Source organism: Eurosta solidaginis, chromosome 4, assembly GCF_040869045.1.
Source record: "Eurosta solidaginis isolate ZX-2024a chromosome 4, ASM4086904v1, whole genome shotgun sequence".
Classification (NCBI taxonomy): domain Eukaryota; kingdom Metazoa; phylum Arthropoda; class Insecta; order Diptera; family Tephritidae; genus Eurosta; species Eurosta solidaginis.
In genome coordinates, this window is record NC_090322.1 from 273212884 (window position 1) to 273230186 (window position 17303).

Here is a 17303-nt window from a genome sequence, read left to right on the forward strand (position 1 = left end):
CAGTGTTTATATTCTTCTTATGAAATAGGGCAAACAGATCGGTATACTAGTCAGTGTTGGTACACTTAGGGAAAATTCCCTATTCGTATGGGTTTTAGTTGGAAGAAAAATACCGTGGGGAATAAAAGACAGATTTTTATATATTTGCTAAATGTAGGGATTTTTCGACAAAGTGAAGCAAAATGTGCAAATATATTTGTTTGTTTACATATTAAATTTGTTTTGCTCGAAACACAAATACGTTCATTTGGCAACTTTCTATTAAAAAATATGGTTAAGTGACATTATAATAACAACTCCTACTTTACGTTATTATTGGCAACACTGTAATCAGCTGATTCAATGAAAAGACAATTCTTTCAAGCAAACGTCCAATTCCTATAATTCGTTTAGCGCCTTTAGCTGCTGGGTAATAGTCTAGTTGAGGGGTCGACTGCTAATACGCTACCAAAAATATCGAGAGAGGTGTCAAAAGACGCGTATTAATCTCGAGACCAATAATCCGATGGCGGAAAAGAAAAATTTTATCTATATCCGGAGATATTTGCAGTTGAAGTACGATTTCCATGTGGTTGTTGTTGTGTTTGTACCCCCAAAAAAAATTGTGCATCACCGTGGCGGTAGCCACGGTTATACCACACACCCGGACTTGGCATGGCGTAGCCCAGGGTTATTTTTTATAAGCGCGGCCGAAGGCCGCCAACGCAGAAAGGTGTTCTGCGCAAAAATACTATGGATCCGACCCCCGGTTTCGGAGGTACCCGCGGGTCTTTTTCGGTTTTTCGTTAATATCTTTTGAACGCGTTAAAATTTTTATTTTCCGCCTTCGGATTATTAATACTGATGTCAAGACGCGTCGTTTGACACATCTCTCGATATTTCTGGTAGCGTATTAGCAGTCGATCCCTCAACTAGACTATTACCAGCTGCTGATTTTATAAGGGTACATTTAAAGAAAAATTAAAAGCATTGGTATTTATTGACCATATTAATTTTGAACAGAAATAAGTTCTTCAGAAGAATCAAACAAAAGTTTTGAAAAGAGCAAAAATTATCGCAAGCAAAGGTATACCAATAAGTGTCTCGAAGACGAGAAGTTTAAGGGTTGGTTAGAAGCTGTGGCTGGGGAGGAGTTCAAAAGCAAATGTGTTGCCTGCAACAAAATTTTAAATTGCGGCAAGTCGGATTTGTTGAGACACGCCGAAATGAAATCGCTCCAGAATAATGTAAGGGCTATAGCCAAACAAAGCAATTTGAATAATTAAAAAAAAAAAAAAATCGAATAGAGAAAAGGAAAAAGATAAAAAGACTTTTGAAATACGACTGAGTATGTTTTTTGCTGAACACAACGTAGCATTGACAGTGGTGGATCACCTTATTCCTCTTTTAAAATAAATAGTGCCGGATTCTGAAATTATAAAAAATGTTGATCTTGGGAGGAAAAAGTGTACTAGCATAATAAAAAATGTAATAGCAAAAGAAGAAAAAACAACTTGGTAAATAAATTAAAAACAAAAATGTTTTCCGTAATGATCGACGAAAGCACAGATATCGGCCTCAATAAGCATATGTGCATCCTGGTCAGGTTTTACGACGAAGAAAAAGAGCGAGTCGTAGTTAAGCTGTTGGATCTTCAACCATTAGGAACTGATTGCACTACTGATGCTCTATACAAAGCTTTTAAGGAATTAATTTTAAATCTTGGAATTCCATTTAATAACATAATTGGTAAATAAAATCTAATATCCATACGTATGAACATAAATCTTAAAGTAGTTTTATTACGTATATATTTAAGGCATGTGCAGTGATGGCGCAAGTGTTATGGTCGGAAAATGTAACTCGTTCGCTTCCAGATTGATTACTGATATACCAAGCTCGGTGGTTGTAAAATGTATTTGTCATTCGGCCGCAATCATTGCAAGTAAAGCTTGCTTAGCTCTTCCAAGAGCACCGGAAGATCTTTTGCGGCAAATCGGATCGTAGAGATGTGCGCAGTTAGAAGTTTTGCAGGAAAAGTTAGGTGGAAGGAAAAAGAACATTTTGATGACTTGTGCAACTAGGTGGCTTTCACATCATAGAAGCGTCGAAAGTATTTTAGAAAACTGGGAAGTGCTTTTAGAGTTTTTTAAGCAAGCTGTCGTGCAAGATAAGTTGAAAGCTACAGAAATTATTTTCTTTGAACTCAATAACGTTTGCAATAGAGCATATTTACTTTTTCTGAAGTATGTTCCCGACTACTTTAATTCTCTAAATGCACTTTTTCAGTCAAAAAGGCCATTTTTACACATTCTTCAACGTGAATCGGTGAAACTCTTTTTGAGTTTAGGTCAAAATTTTATTAAAAGGTCAGAACTTAATATTTATTGTACTGTTAAATCACCGCACGTTTCTCTAGCAATAGAGGAAGTTTTTTTGGACATGAATGCAACGATCTATTATCTGCTATTCCGAAAGAGGCTGCAAGCAAAATCAGAATGGATTGCCTGCAGTTTTACATTTATTGCTTGAGAAGGAATACAACGAAGATTGCCTCTTGGAACAGGTATATTTACAGAAATGAAATTTTTATGTCGTGAAGTTGCAATGGGGGTAAAAGGGGCCAAAAATAATTTTACATTTAAAAATATTTGTGAAAAAATACACTTAGATGTTATCGCACTTCAACAAGAGTGGAGCACTTTTGAGTTTAATTTTAAGAGCGATGAAAAGGAGAATCTTATGAGAATAGACACTGAAGAATTTTGGAGCAATATCATCAAAATGAAAAACTTTAATGACAATTTTCTTTTTCCTAATATATCAAAAATAGCCAAGTATGTCTTAACTCTGCCACATGCCAATGCAGACTCCGAAAGAATTTTTTCTATAGTTACAGATGTTCGTACGAAGAAAAAAAATAAGTTAAGTCATGAAAATTTAACTTCTATTTGCATAATCCGATCTTTTTTGCAAGATGAAAATCTAAATTGTTGCAATTTTCAATGCAAGGAATCGTATTTTAAAACCATGACAGCTCCACAGCTCTACGACCATCATTAATGTTTTTTGTTTGTGTTATGATTAAAAAAATTACATGTTTCTGTTTTCCATTTTTTGGTTTTTCAACCAAATAACAAAGTTAACAACTTAATTGAATGACACCTGTATCTATGCTAGTCTAAAAGAAATGAATTCACTTATTATTTCTATGTATGTACATGTGCATACATAAAACGCAATATTTTGTTTGTATATGGGGTATTCCATCCCATTTCGACCAATTTTGAACCCGACCCCTTTAGAATTGGCTGAAAGTTTTTCTTCTTTTTCTAGCTTACGAAAGACGTTTTTCAGAAGTTTTTAAAATTTTTTCATCCAACTCAAAAAAAGTTATGAATTTAAAAAAAAAACACCGTTTTTGTTTTCAAAATGCTATAACTTTTTCAAAAATTTACCGTTTGGGATCTTTTTTTTTTTTAAATTTGTTTTTAAATGTACTTTTCGGAAAAAATTCAAAAAAATTTTTAAAGTTTTTTTTTTGTAATTTTTCAGTTTTTCAGGATTTTTCGAATTTCGCCCTTTTTTCTCATAAAAAACTTCAATCAATTCTGCAATCATCCCCATTTTTCAATTAAATAAAAAAAAAAAAATTCTCGCTCCACTCCGGGATTAGTGGGGATGATTGCAGAATTGATTGAAGCTTTTTATGAGAAAAAAAGGGCGAAATGCGAAAAATCTCGAAAAACTGAAAAATTACAAAAAAAAAAAAAACTAAAAATTTTTTTGAATTTTTTCCGAAAAGTACATTTAAAAACAAATTAAAAAAAAAGATCCCAAACGTCAATTTTTTAAAAAGTTATAGCATTTTGAAAACAAAAACGGTGTTTTTTTTTAAATTCATAACTTTTTTTGAGTTGGATGAAAAAATTTGAAAAACTTCTGAAAAAAGTCTTTCGTAAGCTAGAAAAAGAAAAAAAAACTTTCAGCCAATTCTAAAGGGGTCGAGTTCAAAATTGGTCGAAATGGGATGGAATACCCCATATATATTATTTATTTTTATAATAAATGTTCCAAACATTAGACCATTGCATTTTTAATTAAACAGGTTTGGGTTTGTTTTCGGAAATAACTGAAAAAATAGTGGGGAATTTCGTAGGGGAAAATTTAAAGAGCGTAGGGAAAAATGGGGATTTTTTTGTCGTCAAGTAGGGATTTTCCCAAAAATTATGTACCATCACTGATACTAGTATGTTTAAAATTCCTCTGCAGTGTTGCCAGAAAAAAATTTCTTTGGGGCAAGAATCTAGAAAAAACAATGCACATACATATGTATATACGTACGAATGAGCAGGTGAAGTTTTTCTAAAATGTTAAATTATTTTTAAATTTTCCTACTTTGCTACATCATATCAATACCGAGGTGAAATATCGGTACGGTAAAGTGGCGTAGCTGTGACTTTGGGGCAGCATTGACTTTGCTCTTTTCTACAACGTAAAAAAGGGGAAATATTTTCATTGAGAATAATTTTTCAGTTTCACTTAACCTTATAAAGTTGAATAGTTATCCCTAAGACTTTGGTGAACTTTTACGCGTTTCTCCTCTTTACCTTTTGTTATGCAATTTTGGGGACCAAATGTGTACGAAACTTGTGAAAGCGATTTGGTGATTATTCGAATGATGTAAATTAAATTTACTTCTATTAACTCCAACAACTTCAGAGATTTATAAGGACCTAAGTTTATTACAAAGTTAGTGTGAAAAAAATGTTTTTGTGGTGTACTTTTGACATTTTTGATTAGGAGCACGTAGGAAACGTACTTGGAATTTTTGCTAGCAAAATAAAAAATATTTAAAATTTCAAGATGTGATATTGTCTGAAATTTGAAAACAATACAAAACTGATAAAAAAAATTGTCACGCGCTCTCCTGCAAAAGTCAAGGGTGCCCTTTCGAGGGTACATATGATATCTTCAACGGCTTTTGATTTACAACTTAAAAACTTTCTTATAAATGCCACGCCCATTATCCAAAATTAAACATTTGTTTATTTAAGTCATATAGTCAGACAAGTTTCAGAACCTTATCTATCTTTGGTAATGAATAACCGTATTTTTCGAAATTACAATATCGATTTTTAAAAATGTTTGTAAATTGTCGAGCTCGAGGCCATACAATATTAAATAACAAACAAAGAAAACTGTTTATTTGTATATGTTATATATTGTCGTTATTATTTATCGATATTTCGACTTCAATTAGAAGTCATCTTCAGGACTAGAAATACAAAAATACAAGTATTATAATAAAAAACATAATTATAATACTTGTATTTTTGTATTTCTAGTCCTGAAGATGACTTCTAATTGAAGTCGAAATATCGATAAATAAAAACGACAATATATAACATATACAAATAAACAGTTTTCTTTGTTTGTTATTTAATATTGTATGGCCTCGAACTCGACAATTTACAAACATTTTTACAAACTAAAGGCCAAAAAACCAACAAAAAAAATTTATATCGATTTTTTTTAAGTGGGTGATGGAGAACCGATTCCTTAATTTTTATTGAGTAAATATATAATGGCCAGAGCGGCTTAAAAGAATTTCAAGTGTTCTTCTCATTAATGTAGGCGGTGCCACGCCCATTTCCATTTTTCGAAATTTTTTATATATACCGACAAAGTGGGCATGGTTAAAAACGATTTGGCCCATTCTCAATACCAATCTATTCTGGGTCCAGATAAGTCAGTATACCAAATTTTGTAAGGATATCTCAATTTTTTCTTTAGTTATCGTGTTAATGAGGACACGGACGGGATATGGCTGTATCAAATTCTTTTCGATGCTATTAATTTTGATGCTAGGAAATATATATCTCTATAGATTCCTTTATGCCATTGAGCACTACCGTTATAAAATGCAGATCTCAGAATATTATGTTTGCTTTTTTAATAATTAGAATCTATATATGAAAAATGCGGAATAATGAAAAAATGTGCTTTCCTAATACCTATATGAAATTCTTTTCTATTATTTATTAATTTATGCATCCAGTGGAAAACCATTTCCTGCTCAGTTATTTGTTGTGGATGTGGACCAGAGCCTACATCTGTTGTAGAAATGTCCGGAAAAGACACGCATATTAACCAGTATCAAGAGGTATGAAATTATTGACTTTAATAAAAATATGCATATGTTTAAATACTTTTTTGTATTTTACAAATTTTTCCAATTTAAAAGCAAAAGGACACAGCCCGTTCCACTAGTGCACACCCTACAGATAGTTCAATTGCGCTGACTTTGCATCAGGTAAGCATGAGTCATCTTGTTTGATACAAATCCATATGAGCCGTTCAGTATACAAAGTGATTAATTAACTCCATTAATTCAAAGGTTGAAAATGAGGTGAAATATTTATTTGTGGTATATGTTTGTAATTTTTCGCGTTTTCTTAATTTTTATGAAAATGTCAGCTCTTTAAGGTTATGGCACCATTAATCCATCACAATGGAGATGGTTATGGATATGGGTATGGTTATGACTATGGCGTTAGGTTAAGGAAGTTTAACTGGCCCTTAATGGTGCCATACCATAACCCTAAAGCCATAACCATATCATAGCCAACCAATTGGTTTTTAGTTTTTCGCCATATCCATAACCTAAAAATATTTATGTTGGAGAATTTATTAACTTTTTGTAGATTTTATTTATTGTTTTGGATACGCTTTGACTAAGGTACTTATTTTTTGTGGTATATGTTTGTAATTTTTTGTGTTTTCTTCATTTTTATGAAATTTTCACAATTTTTAGGTTAAGGCACCAATAACTGATGCCATTTTGATATGAATAAGTAAAAATATGGTTATGACTATGGCGTTAGGACTATGTCTACTTTAACTCGGACTTAAATTCGGCCGCGCTAAATTGCGTTTTGCTGTCAAAATTTGTATAGCTAAAGCCGGAGTCATTGGTGCCGTATGTCGTATCGCTGTATCCGTATCCCTAACGTAATCAGCTGTTTATCGTTACGACGGTAAACCAAAACCCAATTGGTTGGCTACGATACGGTTACGACCTTAGCGGCAGCAATAATCGATTGCATTGATTCTCATAAGATTGGTCGAATCTGCTGTTATAAGGTTACCGATAAAGCACCAATGTCTCCAGCTTAATGCGAAAATACGATCAAATTGCTGAATGCCTGCTATGCATAAAGAATCTATAAAGGGTTTACCACGGCCAAATGTCATCATATTGAGGACCAAATTACATTTCCGAATGTGTACAAGACAAACAAAATCTGCATGGAACTTCATTTTGAGAAGCGAATGAGACATTTTGCATTGTAAATACCTTTAGTATAAATAACTAATTTTGCAAATATAATTATTTCCAATGAAAAATTTAGGTAAACTTTTAGTTATGTTTGTATGCCACCAGTCTTCCCATTTTTATCAATTAATAAGCGAATTTAAATTAAAGTTAAGTCGTGCACATATTAATACTTCAAGGAGATACGTGCAGTGTTTGCATTTGCTACTTCAGAGTAGAAGTTGCAGTAAAAAATATGATACTGCTCCGGCTCTGAACATGAGCAGAGTATTGAGCAGAGCCGTATCATTAAAAAATTATAGCATTTCTTTTGATCTGCTTCGTGCTAGGTCGTTAATATTCAGTCACTGGGTACATTTAAAAAACTATTTTGTAATCAACATTTTTCCTTCTTTATAGCCGCTGTACCCTCCTGGGCGAATAATTCATATAGTGCGTCATCACCCAAAACCAGAAGAGTAAGTCACATTTTAAATGAAATTTTCAGGCGTACATACTAGTTACAAATGTATAGACAGACAGACATTAACCTGGGTTGATTTGTATGGACGAAAGTTAACCGATATCGCGCTATCGATTTTTCGATAGGATTTGGGCTCATGAAAAAAAGTTCCACTACGCATACACAAAGAGCCCGCGAAAAAAAAATTGCGAGAGGGTCAATTTTTCGACCAAAACACTCCCCAAAACCCAAAAAATCTTTCTTTTTTTCAAAAAAATATTATAAGCAACGTTTTTACAACAGTTTTTTGAAAATAAAAAAATATTTTTTGGGTTTTGGGGAGTGTTTTGGTCTAAAAATTGACCCTTTAGCCATTTTTTTCGCAGGCCCGAAAATTTATTTTTTTAGGTATATGTAGTGGAACTTTTTTTCCTGAGCCCAAATCCTTTCGAAAAATCGATGGCGCGATATCGGTTAATAAATCGACCCAGTCCAAAGTACATACATATGTCCATATTTGTGGTTTAATCAAAAGTGTTGCGATAGCAACAAAGTGAAAAAGATTTTATGAACAGATTAGAAATTTACATCACCAAAGTAAAGAATTTTAGAAAACATATATATATATATATATACATATATATAGGTGTGTTGTATTATATAATATATATAAATACAATGAGTGCATTCTATTTTACTTACTTCATTTTGCTATTCAGGGTAGGTGGCATAAAAATCCATAATTGACCTGTTTGAAAATACGTATTTTCAATTATAAAGACAATTCATATTTCGACATTTGAGTGGAGTATCATCCTCCCTATATCAACTTTCAGTTCGAAAACTCCCTCTTTCACATTTTTTAAACGAATTCTAGACCAGATTTTTTGAAAAATTCCCTTTTTCAGAATTTTATTGAAGAACCACGTGAATCAGAATTTGTTTCAAAATACCAAATGTTACAATGTTTTTCGTAAACGCCCTGTCTCAGCCAAAGATCTATTAAATTTATGCTACGGCAGAGATAGAGCAAAATATTCCACTCAGTTGTCGATTTGTAGTATGTAATATTTCCTGTTCTTATGGAAAGAATATAAATTAAATAAATATTATAATATTTCAGGAAAAAATACGACAGCGGTTGGAGGTAGGAAGTGCTCCATCAACATATAACTTAAAATTACAATATATACCTAAATGCATGACTTTAATTTCTTGCATGATTTACATAAATTTCTATTCAATCTTATCACAGTACTAGCGTAGACCCTCGTCTCTGCTCACGTGGAATTACAACCTACAGACATCCAAACTCGCGCCTTAAACTTCGACTCGTTATGCCGTTATATACATATAAATACATACACTTATGGACAAAATAATAGGCGTACACAGATTTTGTTCTGAAGCACTGCCAGATTTTGCAAATGAATACAAATTTTGTGTGGTAATACAGTAGACGCTCACAAATTAAAACCACTTTGTTTTTAGCGTGATTCTAATTTCTGAAAAATTCTAATTCCTCGACGTTTTTTTATTTGTATAAAACCTTAAAAATTAAGTAAATTTGCATTAAAAAAACTACAATGAAATTGTGTCTTATTCAATTTTGTTCATAAAAACATATCACATGCTTTTTTATTAAATATACATATATACGCTAAATCAAAAAAAGATCCAAAAAACAAAAACTCCAATTACAATAAATATATTTTTTCATTTAAAAATACATAAAAGATCGATAGAATTACATTAAAAAAGCCAAAAATGAATCAAAAACTTCATAACTAATATTCAGCGATGTGCAATGATTTTTTGTTAGCCTCATGATAGGTATTAGAAACAGCGTTTAAAATTGATGATTTATTCGATTTGATATAGCTGATTGCAGATGGCGCCACATCAAATTATAGGGCTAACCGCTTTCCTTGAACACCTTTGTCAAGCTTTTCCAAGATCTGAACTTTGGTTTCCAACGAGAATGTATTTTTCTTACGTTTATTTGGCATTTCAGCGAATTACTTTTACTTTTAAACAAACAATGCCAAAACACGTGCAGGCGTATCGAATTTCACACAAAAACTAACAAAAACTGCACAGAACCGCGACGAAAATCCAACGACTAAGCGTAACATGAATAAATTGGGGATTCCCCTTTTCATGTCTATTTTGCAACAAAAAACAAAATTCGCTCAGAAATTAGAATGGAAAATTCAGATCGTGTAATGTATTTAAAAAGTTGATTCTAATTTCTGGATATTCTAATTACTAAAGGTTTTAATTTGTGAGCGACTACTGTATTAACAATTTGGTTTACTTATACTAAAATGCGCGAAAATTTGTTTGCCTACATTTAAAGAGATGACCTCACTTCTCCTCTTCACTCTCTATTCCATTCTTTTCTAATTTATCTTCCAGTTTTCTTCTTTTTTTTTTGTCTCCATCCTTTATTCCGTTTTTCGCCCTCCCAAACCCATTCCCACTTCCGCTCGCACTCCTATTCCTAAAAAAAAAATAAATGTAAGGCCCGATAACCTCCGAAGAGATCTAAGGCTGAGTTCCTCTTCCAATTAGCGTCGTGCTCCTCTTGTTTTATGCCGACTCCAAACGGCATCTGCAAGGCAGATGAGTTTTCACTGAGAGCTTTTCATGGCAGAAATACACCCGGAGCGCTTGCCAAACACTGCCGAGGGGCGACCCCGCTTAGAAAAATTTCGTTCTAATTGAAAAACCTTATTTCTAAAATTTTGGCGTTGCTTTGCCCGGGGTGTGAACCCAGGGCATACGGTGTGGTAGGTGGAGCGCGCTACCATGACACCACGGTGGCCGCCACTCCTATTCCTCCTCCCGTTAAAATACCCACTTCACCTTACCGACCAACTTCAATATCCTCGTTTTTTATAAACGTCTACAAAACTATGTGAAACTAATGCAGTTACAATTTTTAGATTGGCAATCTTTTTTATAATAAGATATAGATAGATACTTAAGACATTCTCCTGCATGACAATACTCTTCCCTGCTATACATCTAATCTCTCAGTAAACAGAGGGTTTTGTCATATTAAGGCTTCTGCAAAAAAATTGTTTTATCTTCCTGCCTCTCCCTCGTCCTTTCAATGTTTGGTCCCTCGCTCTATTCTGTACCTTACCATTTTCGCTTCTCCGTTTTATTTTTCTACTCCCACTTTCTTTCCTCTCCCCCGACCACTCTTTATTTTCTTCATCTCCGTCTATTCTCTGGCTTCCTCTCCTAACACTTTCTCTAATTGTACTCCCGCTTTTCTTATTCTCCCGCATCCTGGCTTTACTTATCTTCTCCTTCCCTTTCTCCTAAGTGCGATTTATAGCAATAGATTTCCAAATAATTAGCGTGTCAAGGAAGTACCCCTAAGCCAAATTTCAAAGAAATTGCACCAAAATTCTGTATTGATAAAAGAAAAAACAGACCGAATTGTTTGTGGTTAATTTCTTTCGAAACGGCTTGACCGAAGTCATGAAATTTCGTGACCATATTGGGTAGGTTTGAGAATCGGATCTTATTTATTTTTCACAACTGTGGCACTGGAACTGGGACTGGGATTAGGGATGGAGAAGAATAAAAGGAACTAGAGAGAAGAAAACCGAGAGAATAAAAAAATAAATCAATTCCGTGCCCAATAGAATAAGCAAAGTTATTCAAAATAGGAGATATACCAGCTGTAAAGAAAAGTGAGGAATTTATAGCTGAATTGCTTATTTTGATATCGAAGAAAAGTTCCCAAAACCTATCATTTTAGGTTAGGTTAGGTTGAATTAGCCGGTCCATGAGAATCTCACATAGACTGAATGAGTCCGTCGTGTTACTAGAAGTTTATTTAACGACCAAACTGAAAAACCAGGACCTACGTTATAAAATAACTCCGTCCTCTTGGCAAATACTAGAAGCTTTCTAGGACCTATGCCACTTGCTGCTTCGAGTTCTGGCAGCTGTATCACTCCTAATAGCGGGAGCCTTAGCTAGGCAAGCGCAGGGTACGAGCACAACACTTGCTCGATCGTTTCCTCCTCCAAACCGCACCTCCTACATCTGCTACACTGACCAAGCCTGATAATGTGGTTCGGACGCAACAAAATTTGTATGTTCCTTAAATGAGAGACTGAAGGTGAAAGAAGGGCCTTATGCCCGTAGATTTACGAAATCTATAATATCTTTTAAAACGCTGGATATAAGCTAAAGACGGTTTCGGATTCGACATAACCGACGCGACAATTTTTTCTCAATGAATAGCACTATATGACATTGAAGATATATTCTTTACGAGACATATCTCAAGTTTTAGGTCTAGTCGAGTAAACAAAATCTGAATACCTGGTATTTCGAATACGTTCTCGAAATCCATGGGCCAATTTTCCCCGTTAGGTGCTTTATTATATAAGTGGAAGAGCGTAGATGCAATTTTGGACTCCAAACAAACTTAACCGTTATTTTACAAAATATATTTTCAAATATGAAACTATAATTTTTTCGGATGCACTGAGCTCAGAGCTAAGAGATCTCAAGTTTGACACATGGTTGTTTTCGAGTGGTTTTGCGATTGATGGTTTTGCAATGCATCGACGAAATTATTATTATTACCACACAAAATATGTATTCATTTGAAAAACACGCAATAACATAACAATTTGGACATATGCATATTTTGACTCGAGTTATAATAAGCAAATTTTTACGTTGTTTCGCAAACAACTTGCAGAAATTTCCCTATACATATATATATAATATTTATAGAAGAACATATCGCACACCTACATATGTATGTAGATCAAAACTCCGATCAACTCAAAAAATGGCAATGTTCAGGAAACGCGAAAAATTATTAATTGAGTGTATAGTTCCGTAGGTATTTAATTTTGAAGTCCGGTTGTACTCATAACTTCGAAATGATATTGATGTGCTATATATGGTATCCCAACAAACATTGAAGCTATGTATATATCGAATAGGCATAAAGCCATATTACAAAAACCGTAAACGAGAAAATTACAAGATAGTGTGACTCTTTATCAGATTCGATAAAATGAAAATAACATTGAAATGCTTCTCTAGTCATTCTCAAATCGATTTCAAAGTAATGTAATTTTCGTACATTTTGCTCGGCTCGCGCTTAAACGCCTTGACGTTTTTGGCCGTTATTTAATTCATTATACTACTTATAGCAATCCGTTTTTTATTAAGGACCACTTTAAAGGATATCTGGCTTTCATTGTTGCGGGTTTACCGTGTAGATTCATCTGGATGAACCTTTTTCTTTTTATGCACGCAATATTACTTTTTATTTACATATTTAGCCATGGTTAGTTCAATTTATGTATGCCTTGTAAGGTTATAGTGTATCCATGAAAAACATTTATCTACTACTTGCATGACAACTAAGCATACAACAGCAACAAAAATTGTTAAGCATGGAATAGCGAACTCCACTGGAAACCATCGTGCCAAAAATTTTCCTCCCTGACCATTAATGGTTCCCGCAATACTTAGAAGAGGTGTCAAACTGTCGATAACCTCACCACCGCTTAGTGACGTTGATTACAGTTTTTTTAGTCCCACCCCTTTAAATGATGATAAGGACCTAAGCCAAATTATCACATATAAATTTTGGTCCCGATCGGACACGGTTAAGGGGTATCACCCTTAAAGGTAAGCTTGTTCTGCGAGATTTCCAAAATGAAATTTATATATCTTAGTTTTTTAATACCCAAAATCGGTGATACTATATTTGCCGATATTACATATTAGTTTTGGTTCTGCTTTGAAACGATTTAGGGGTGTCGCACTGTGGTTAAAGCTCAAATTTGAGTATATTGAGTGGTTACATGGTAATCTGAGCTTAGCCCCTCTACAACACCTCTTAACAATTTCCAAGCGGGACCAAAAGTTACATGTGATATCGCCAACTATAGTATTGTCGAGTCTCAGTATCTAAAATTAAAAAGTTAAAATTAAATTTTTTGGGTCTGTATGTAGCAGTCTTAAAATTGACCCTTGTGTTACACCCGTTAACCGTCTCCAATAAGTACGGACGAAAATTAAGGTAATATTTTTGGCCTAGGAATTGCCATCTGAAATGATGACATTAGAAAAAAGGATAAGGACCACCCTAATGTACAAATACGGACGGGATAATAACCGCGTAGGATATGCATATATTTGGAGCATAAACTTTGATGAGTGCTTGAGACGGCATACATACATCATCATTGGGTCGATGAAAAGCAAAACAGCGCCATAGAGTAAAATAAACTTTTTTAATTTTAATACACGAACCTCTTACTTTTATCACAAAACTTTTGGCTTCTCAACTACGATTAAACTTGTGTCTTATCTGAAACCTGCACTATAGCGTTTAATTATAGGGCTATCGATAGGCTGACACTTCTACTTTCAGCATTTCTTTATGTACTTACCCGCATGAAAATAAATCTCAAGCAGTCCTTCCACACATCCAAAAAATTTATAAAATTGTTGTGTTGGCATCAAATACAGAGGCGTAGTGAGGGGGGCATCTTGCACCGGGCGCTACTCACAGGGTCCGCAAAGCAGAACTTCCTGGATAATTTGTACTTTTATTATAACAGATTTCTGGAAAAATGTTTCTATACTAAAAAATGCATGCATATATCCGGAACACTTGCGACAGATTGCGGAATAATTGAAAACATATATCTTTTTTTCTCACGTTCAACGTTACGATGGGAATTATTAAAAAATACTTTAACAAAAACTGTCAAACGTGAATCTGAAACACGATGGAGTGCCAGAATGCAAGCGGTTCGCGTTATCGTCGATGGGCTAGTGAATGTAGTAGAACACTTAGAAAAATTAGCAGAGGTCACTAACACCACAAGTGACACCAGAAGCGAAGCTACAATTCTGTTGCAAAATATGATACAGTAAACCGTGTAAGAATGCGCCGCAATATGCCCGGAGAATCGGATAGATGTTGGTCTTTCTGCAGAATGTGAAATTTCTCGCGGTTTGAAAAGTATTCTCGATCGTCTCCAACAAGAAATACGTACAAGATTTACACGACTAAATGACCTTAATTTTAAATTTAGATTTCTCTTAGACGTTGGAAATTTGTTAGACAAGGATAATAACGACTTAGAAAGAAATTGTGAGAACTTGGGTGAATTTTATAATACAGATTTCGATGGAACAGAACTTTTTATCGAAATATGTGACTGCAAAATATTACTTCCAGTAGAAAAGAAACTACTTACTTTTATTTCCAAACTTGCGAGTGGTACTTCAAATACTCTTGCTATCTCAGCATGAATTGCTAGCTGCGAACTTTCATTCAGCAAATTAAAACAGATTTTGACTTATTATAAAATAAATATTTTTCCCCGGGCGCAAGAAAACCTCACTACGTCACTGATCAAATATTTAATGGTTGGTCCTATATCGAATTTCTCGGACTAAGCCTCTGAAACCATAAAAAATTAGATATCAGTGAGAGAGTAACTAACTTTAAAAACAACGGGATTGTTTCTAGTAAAAAAGTTAGTTTCAGCAATGATGTAGTTTCTCTTTTTGCTATTTTTAGAAGTATAATAACTAACCATGCATGTTAGTTGTTTTTTCTAATGCCCGGTTTTTCAGTGCGAGTTTAATTTTGTTGAGAATGTTCCCTTCTACTACGTTTCCAGTGAACCCAAGCTCCGTGTTTGCCAACTCTGCAGTTTGTATTCGGTGGAAACGTAATAATCAGCCCTATTCTGCATTTCGACTTGGATTGGAATTTTTTCGATTTGGCAATTTTGGTATTCTGTGTTCCAATCTCGTTCGATCCAACTTCGAATCGTTCGATTTTGTGTATTCTGCATTTCGATCGTAGTTCGGTTTTTTTAAGTTGCAAATTAGTTGGCGGAAAAATTTTCCTTTTATTTTTTTTTATTAATTTATAACAGGAATTTTTACAAAAATGTAAGTAAAACTTGTTAAGAAACGTAAAAGGCTTGATGACGATTGTTTTTTTATATGTTTCCAGGTCAAAAACAACATGTCGATGTCGAAGTCCTTGGACGTATTTGCCCCGCAAAAGTATCTAACACATACTTGAAAGCATCCTTGTTAAGTCGAAAGTTTTTTTTGAACCTAAATAAGAAAATAAGTCATTAAGCTTTACCACTTTTAAGTTAAATTTCTTACAATTCGTCACTCATCTCAAATGGATTACACAAATCTCGCAATATTTGCCTTTCCATTCTCGCCTGGCAATTTTCGTATGCGTTGCTTTTCCGCCGCGGCTATTGATTCCATTATTATAGACAGCTATAATTTGTGTCTATTCGTTGGGTCCAGTTATATGCCAAAGCAAGCTGGCGGCGTAGAGGAAGGTGAAGCGAAAACGTAAACAATCCTTGCGGAAAGAATAAATAAACCTTTATAAAGTATTTTAGGCCAGTGCAATGAAATTAGCATCCTTAAAATTCAGAAAATGTCAACTATATTCGTGCAGGAAACCGTTTTAACAAAACTCGGTGGCCACGGCAGGGAATTGGCCAAAAGAACGACAAAAACACACTTACAATTATGAAAGCACTTCACTCAAAAAGATATAACACTGCGGCAATATATTCTATTGCTTTTTTGTACAAAATGGCGTGGGAAAACGCGATTGAAGTTTAAAACGCGTTTTCTCGAAAACCTTACGGTAGATTTTCTTGAAAATTGTATATGTTATTTCTAGCTTAAGGAAATACCAAAATTTAAGACAGAAACCAATTTTGCACAAACAATGAAACATTTATTGCAGGTTTTGTTTAGACACATTTTATCGTATGTTACATTTCACAACATGGTTGTGGTCGTTCCATGCACATGCGACAAATTACTGCCAGCATTTGTAAAAATTACGTGAATGAAAACGTTTTATTCAGCTTTATTTAAAATCAAAATACATTTTATACGTATAATAACAACATTAAAGTAAACATAAAAAAAATAGTTTATCCAATTTGAGTAAACAAAGGAATTCAATTTAGCTTCAGTACAAAAAACTTAACAAATCAACGTTAAAAATAATATAAAGTAGGTACATATAGATGAGATCGCATTTTAATTACATTTTTAATATGGTTTTATAAAAAGATTTGTCTTCTTCTCTTTCCAAAAATGGAATGCAACTTTTTAAGTCCTTAATTTTATTCAAATCAAGTTCTTTTTTGGGAACAAGCTTATGTTCTTGTCTCCACATACTCAATATATTTGAGTATCTAGTTTTATTTTTTCTTAGATCTACGGTACTATAGTTTACTTGTTTAAATAATGTCTTAACACCAATTTTAAACAAGTCAGACTTTGAGTAGCTCAAAGATTTGCATTTGAAAAATTGAACGTCTTTGAAATTCAAATTTTCTGATTTAATGGAATAACATTTGAAGTCTAATTCAGACATTTGTAATATGCTTAATTTTATATTTGGGAAAGTCATGTTCTTAAGCAGCCTTATTAAAGAAATTTGGCTTGGAATTTCCAGGTTCCGCAAATACTTCT

The 17303-nt window shown here is 33.7% G+C and overlaps 1 protein-coding gene across 16 annotated transcripts in view; it reads left to right on the forward strand.

Annotated features, from left to right (window-relative positions):
• inaE (inactivation no afterpotential E) overlaps nt 1-17303 on the forward strand; it is a 115804-nt gene that overhangs the window by 67805 nt on the left and 30696 nt on the right. For 15 of the 16 annotated variants that reach the window (XR_010953263.1, XM_067786215.1, XM_067786212.1 and 12 more), the window contains 4 exons: nt 6041-6145; nt 6227-6295; nt 7718-7776; nt 8884-8907. Coding sequence is in view for 15 of the 16 variants with exons in the window: in XM_067786215.1 (XP_067642316.1) it covers nt 6041-6145; nt 6227-6295; nt 7718-7776; nt 8884-8907 (257 nt within the window). In the remaining variant the exon portion in view is untranslated. The remainder of the gene's footprint in view (nt 1-6040; nt 6146-6226; nt 6296-7717; nt 7777-8883; nt 8908-17303) is intronic. The other variant, XM_067786219.1, reaches the window with a different exon arrangement.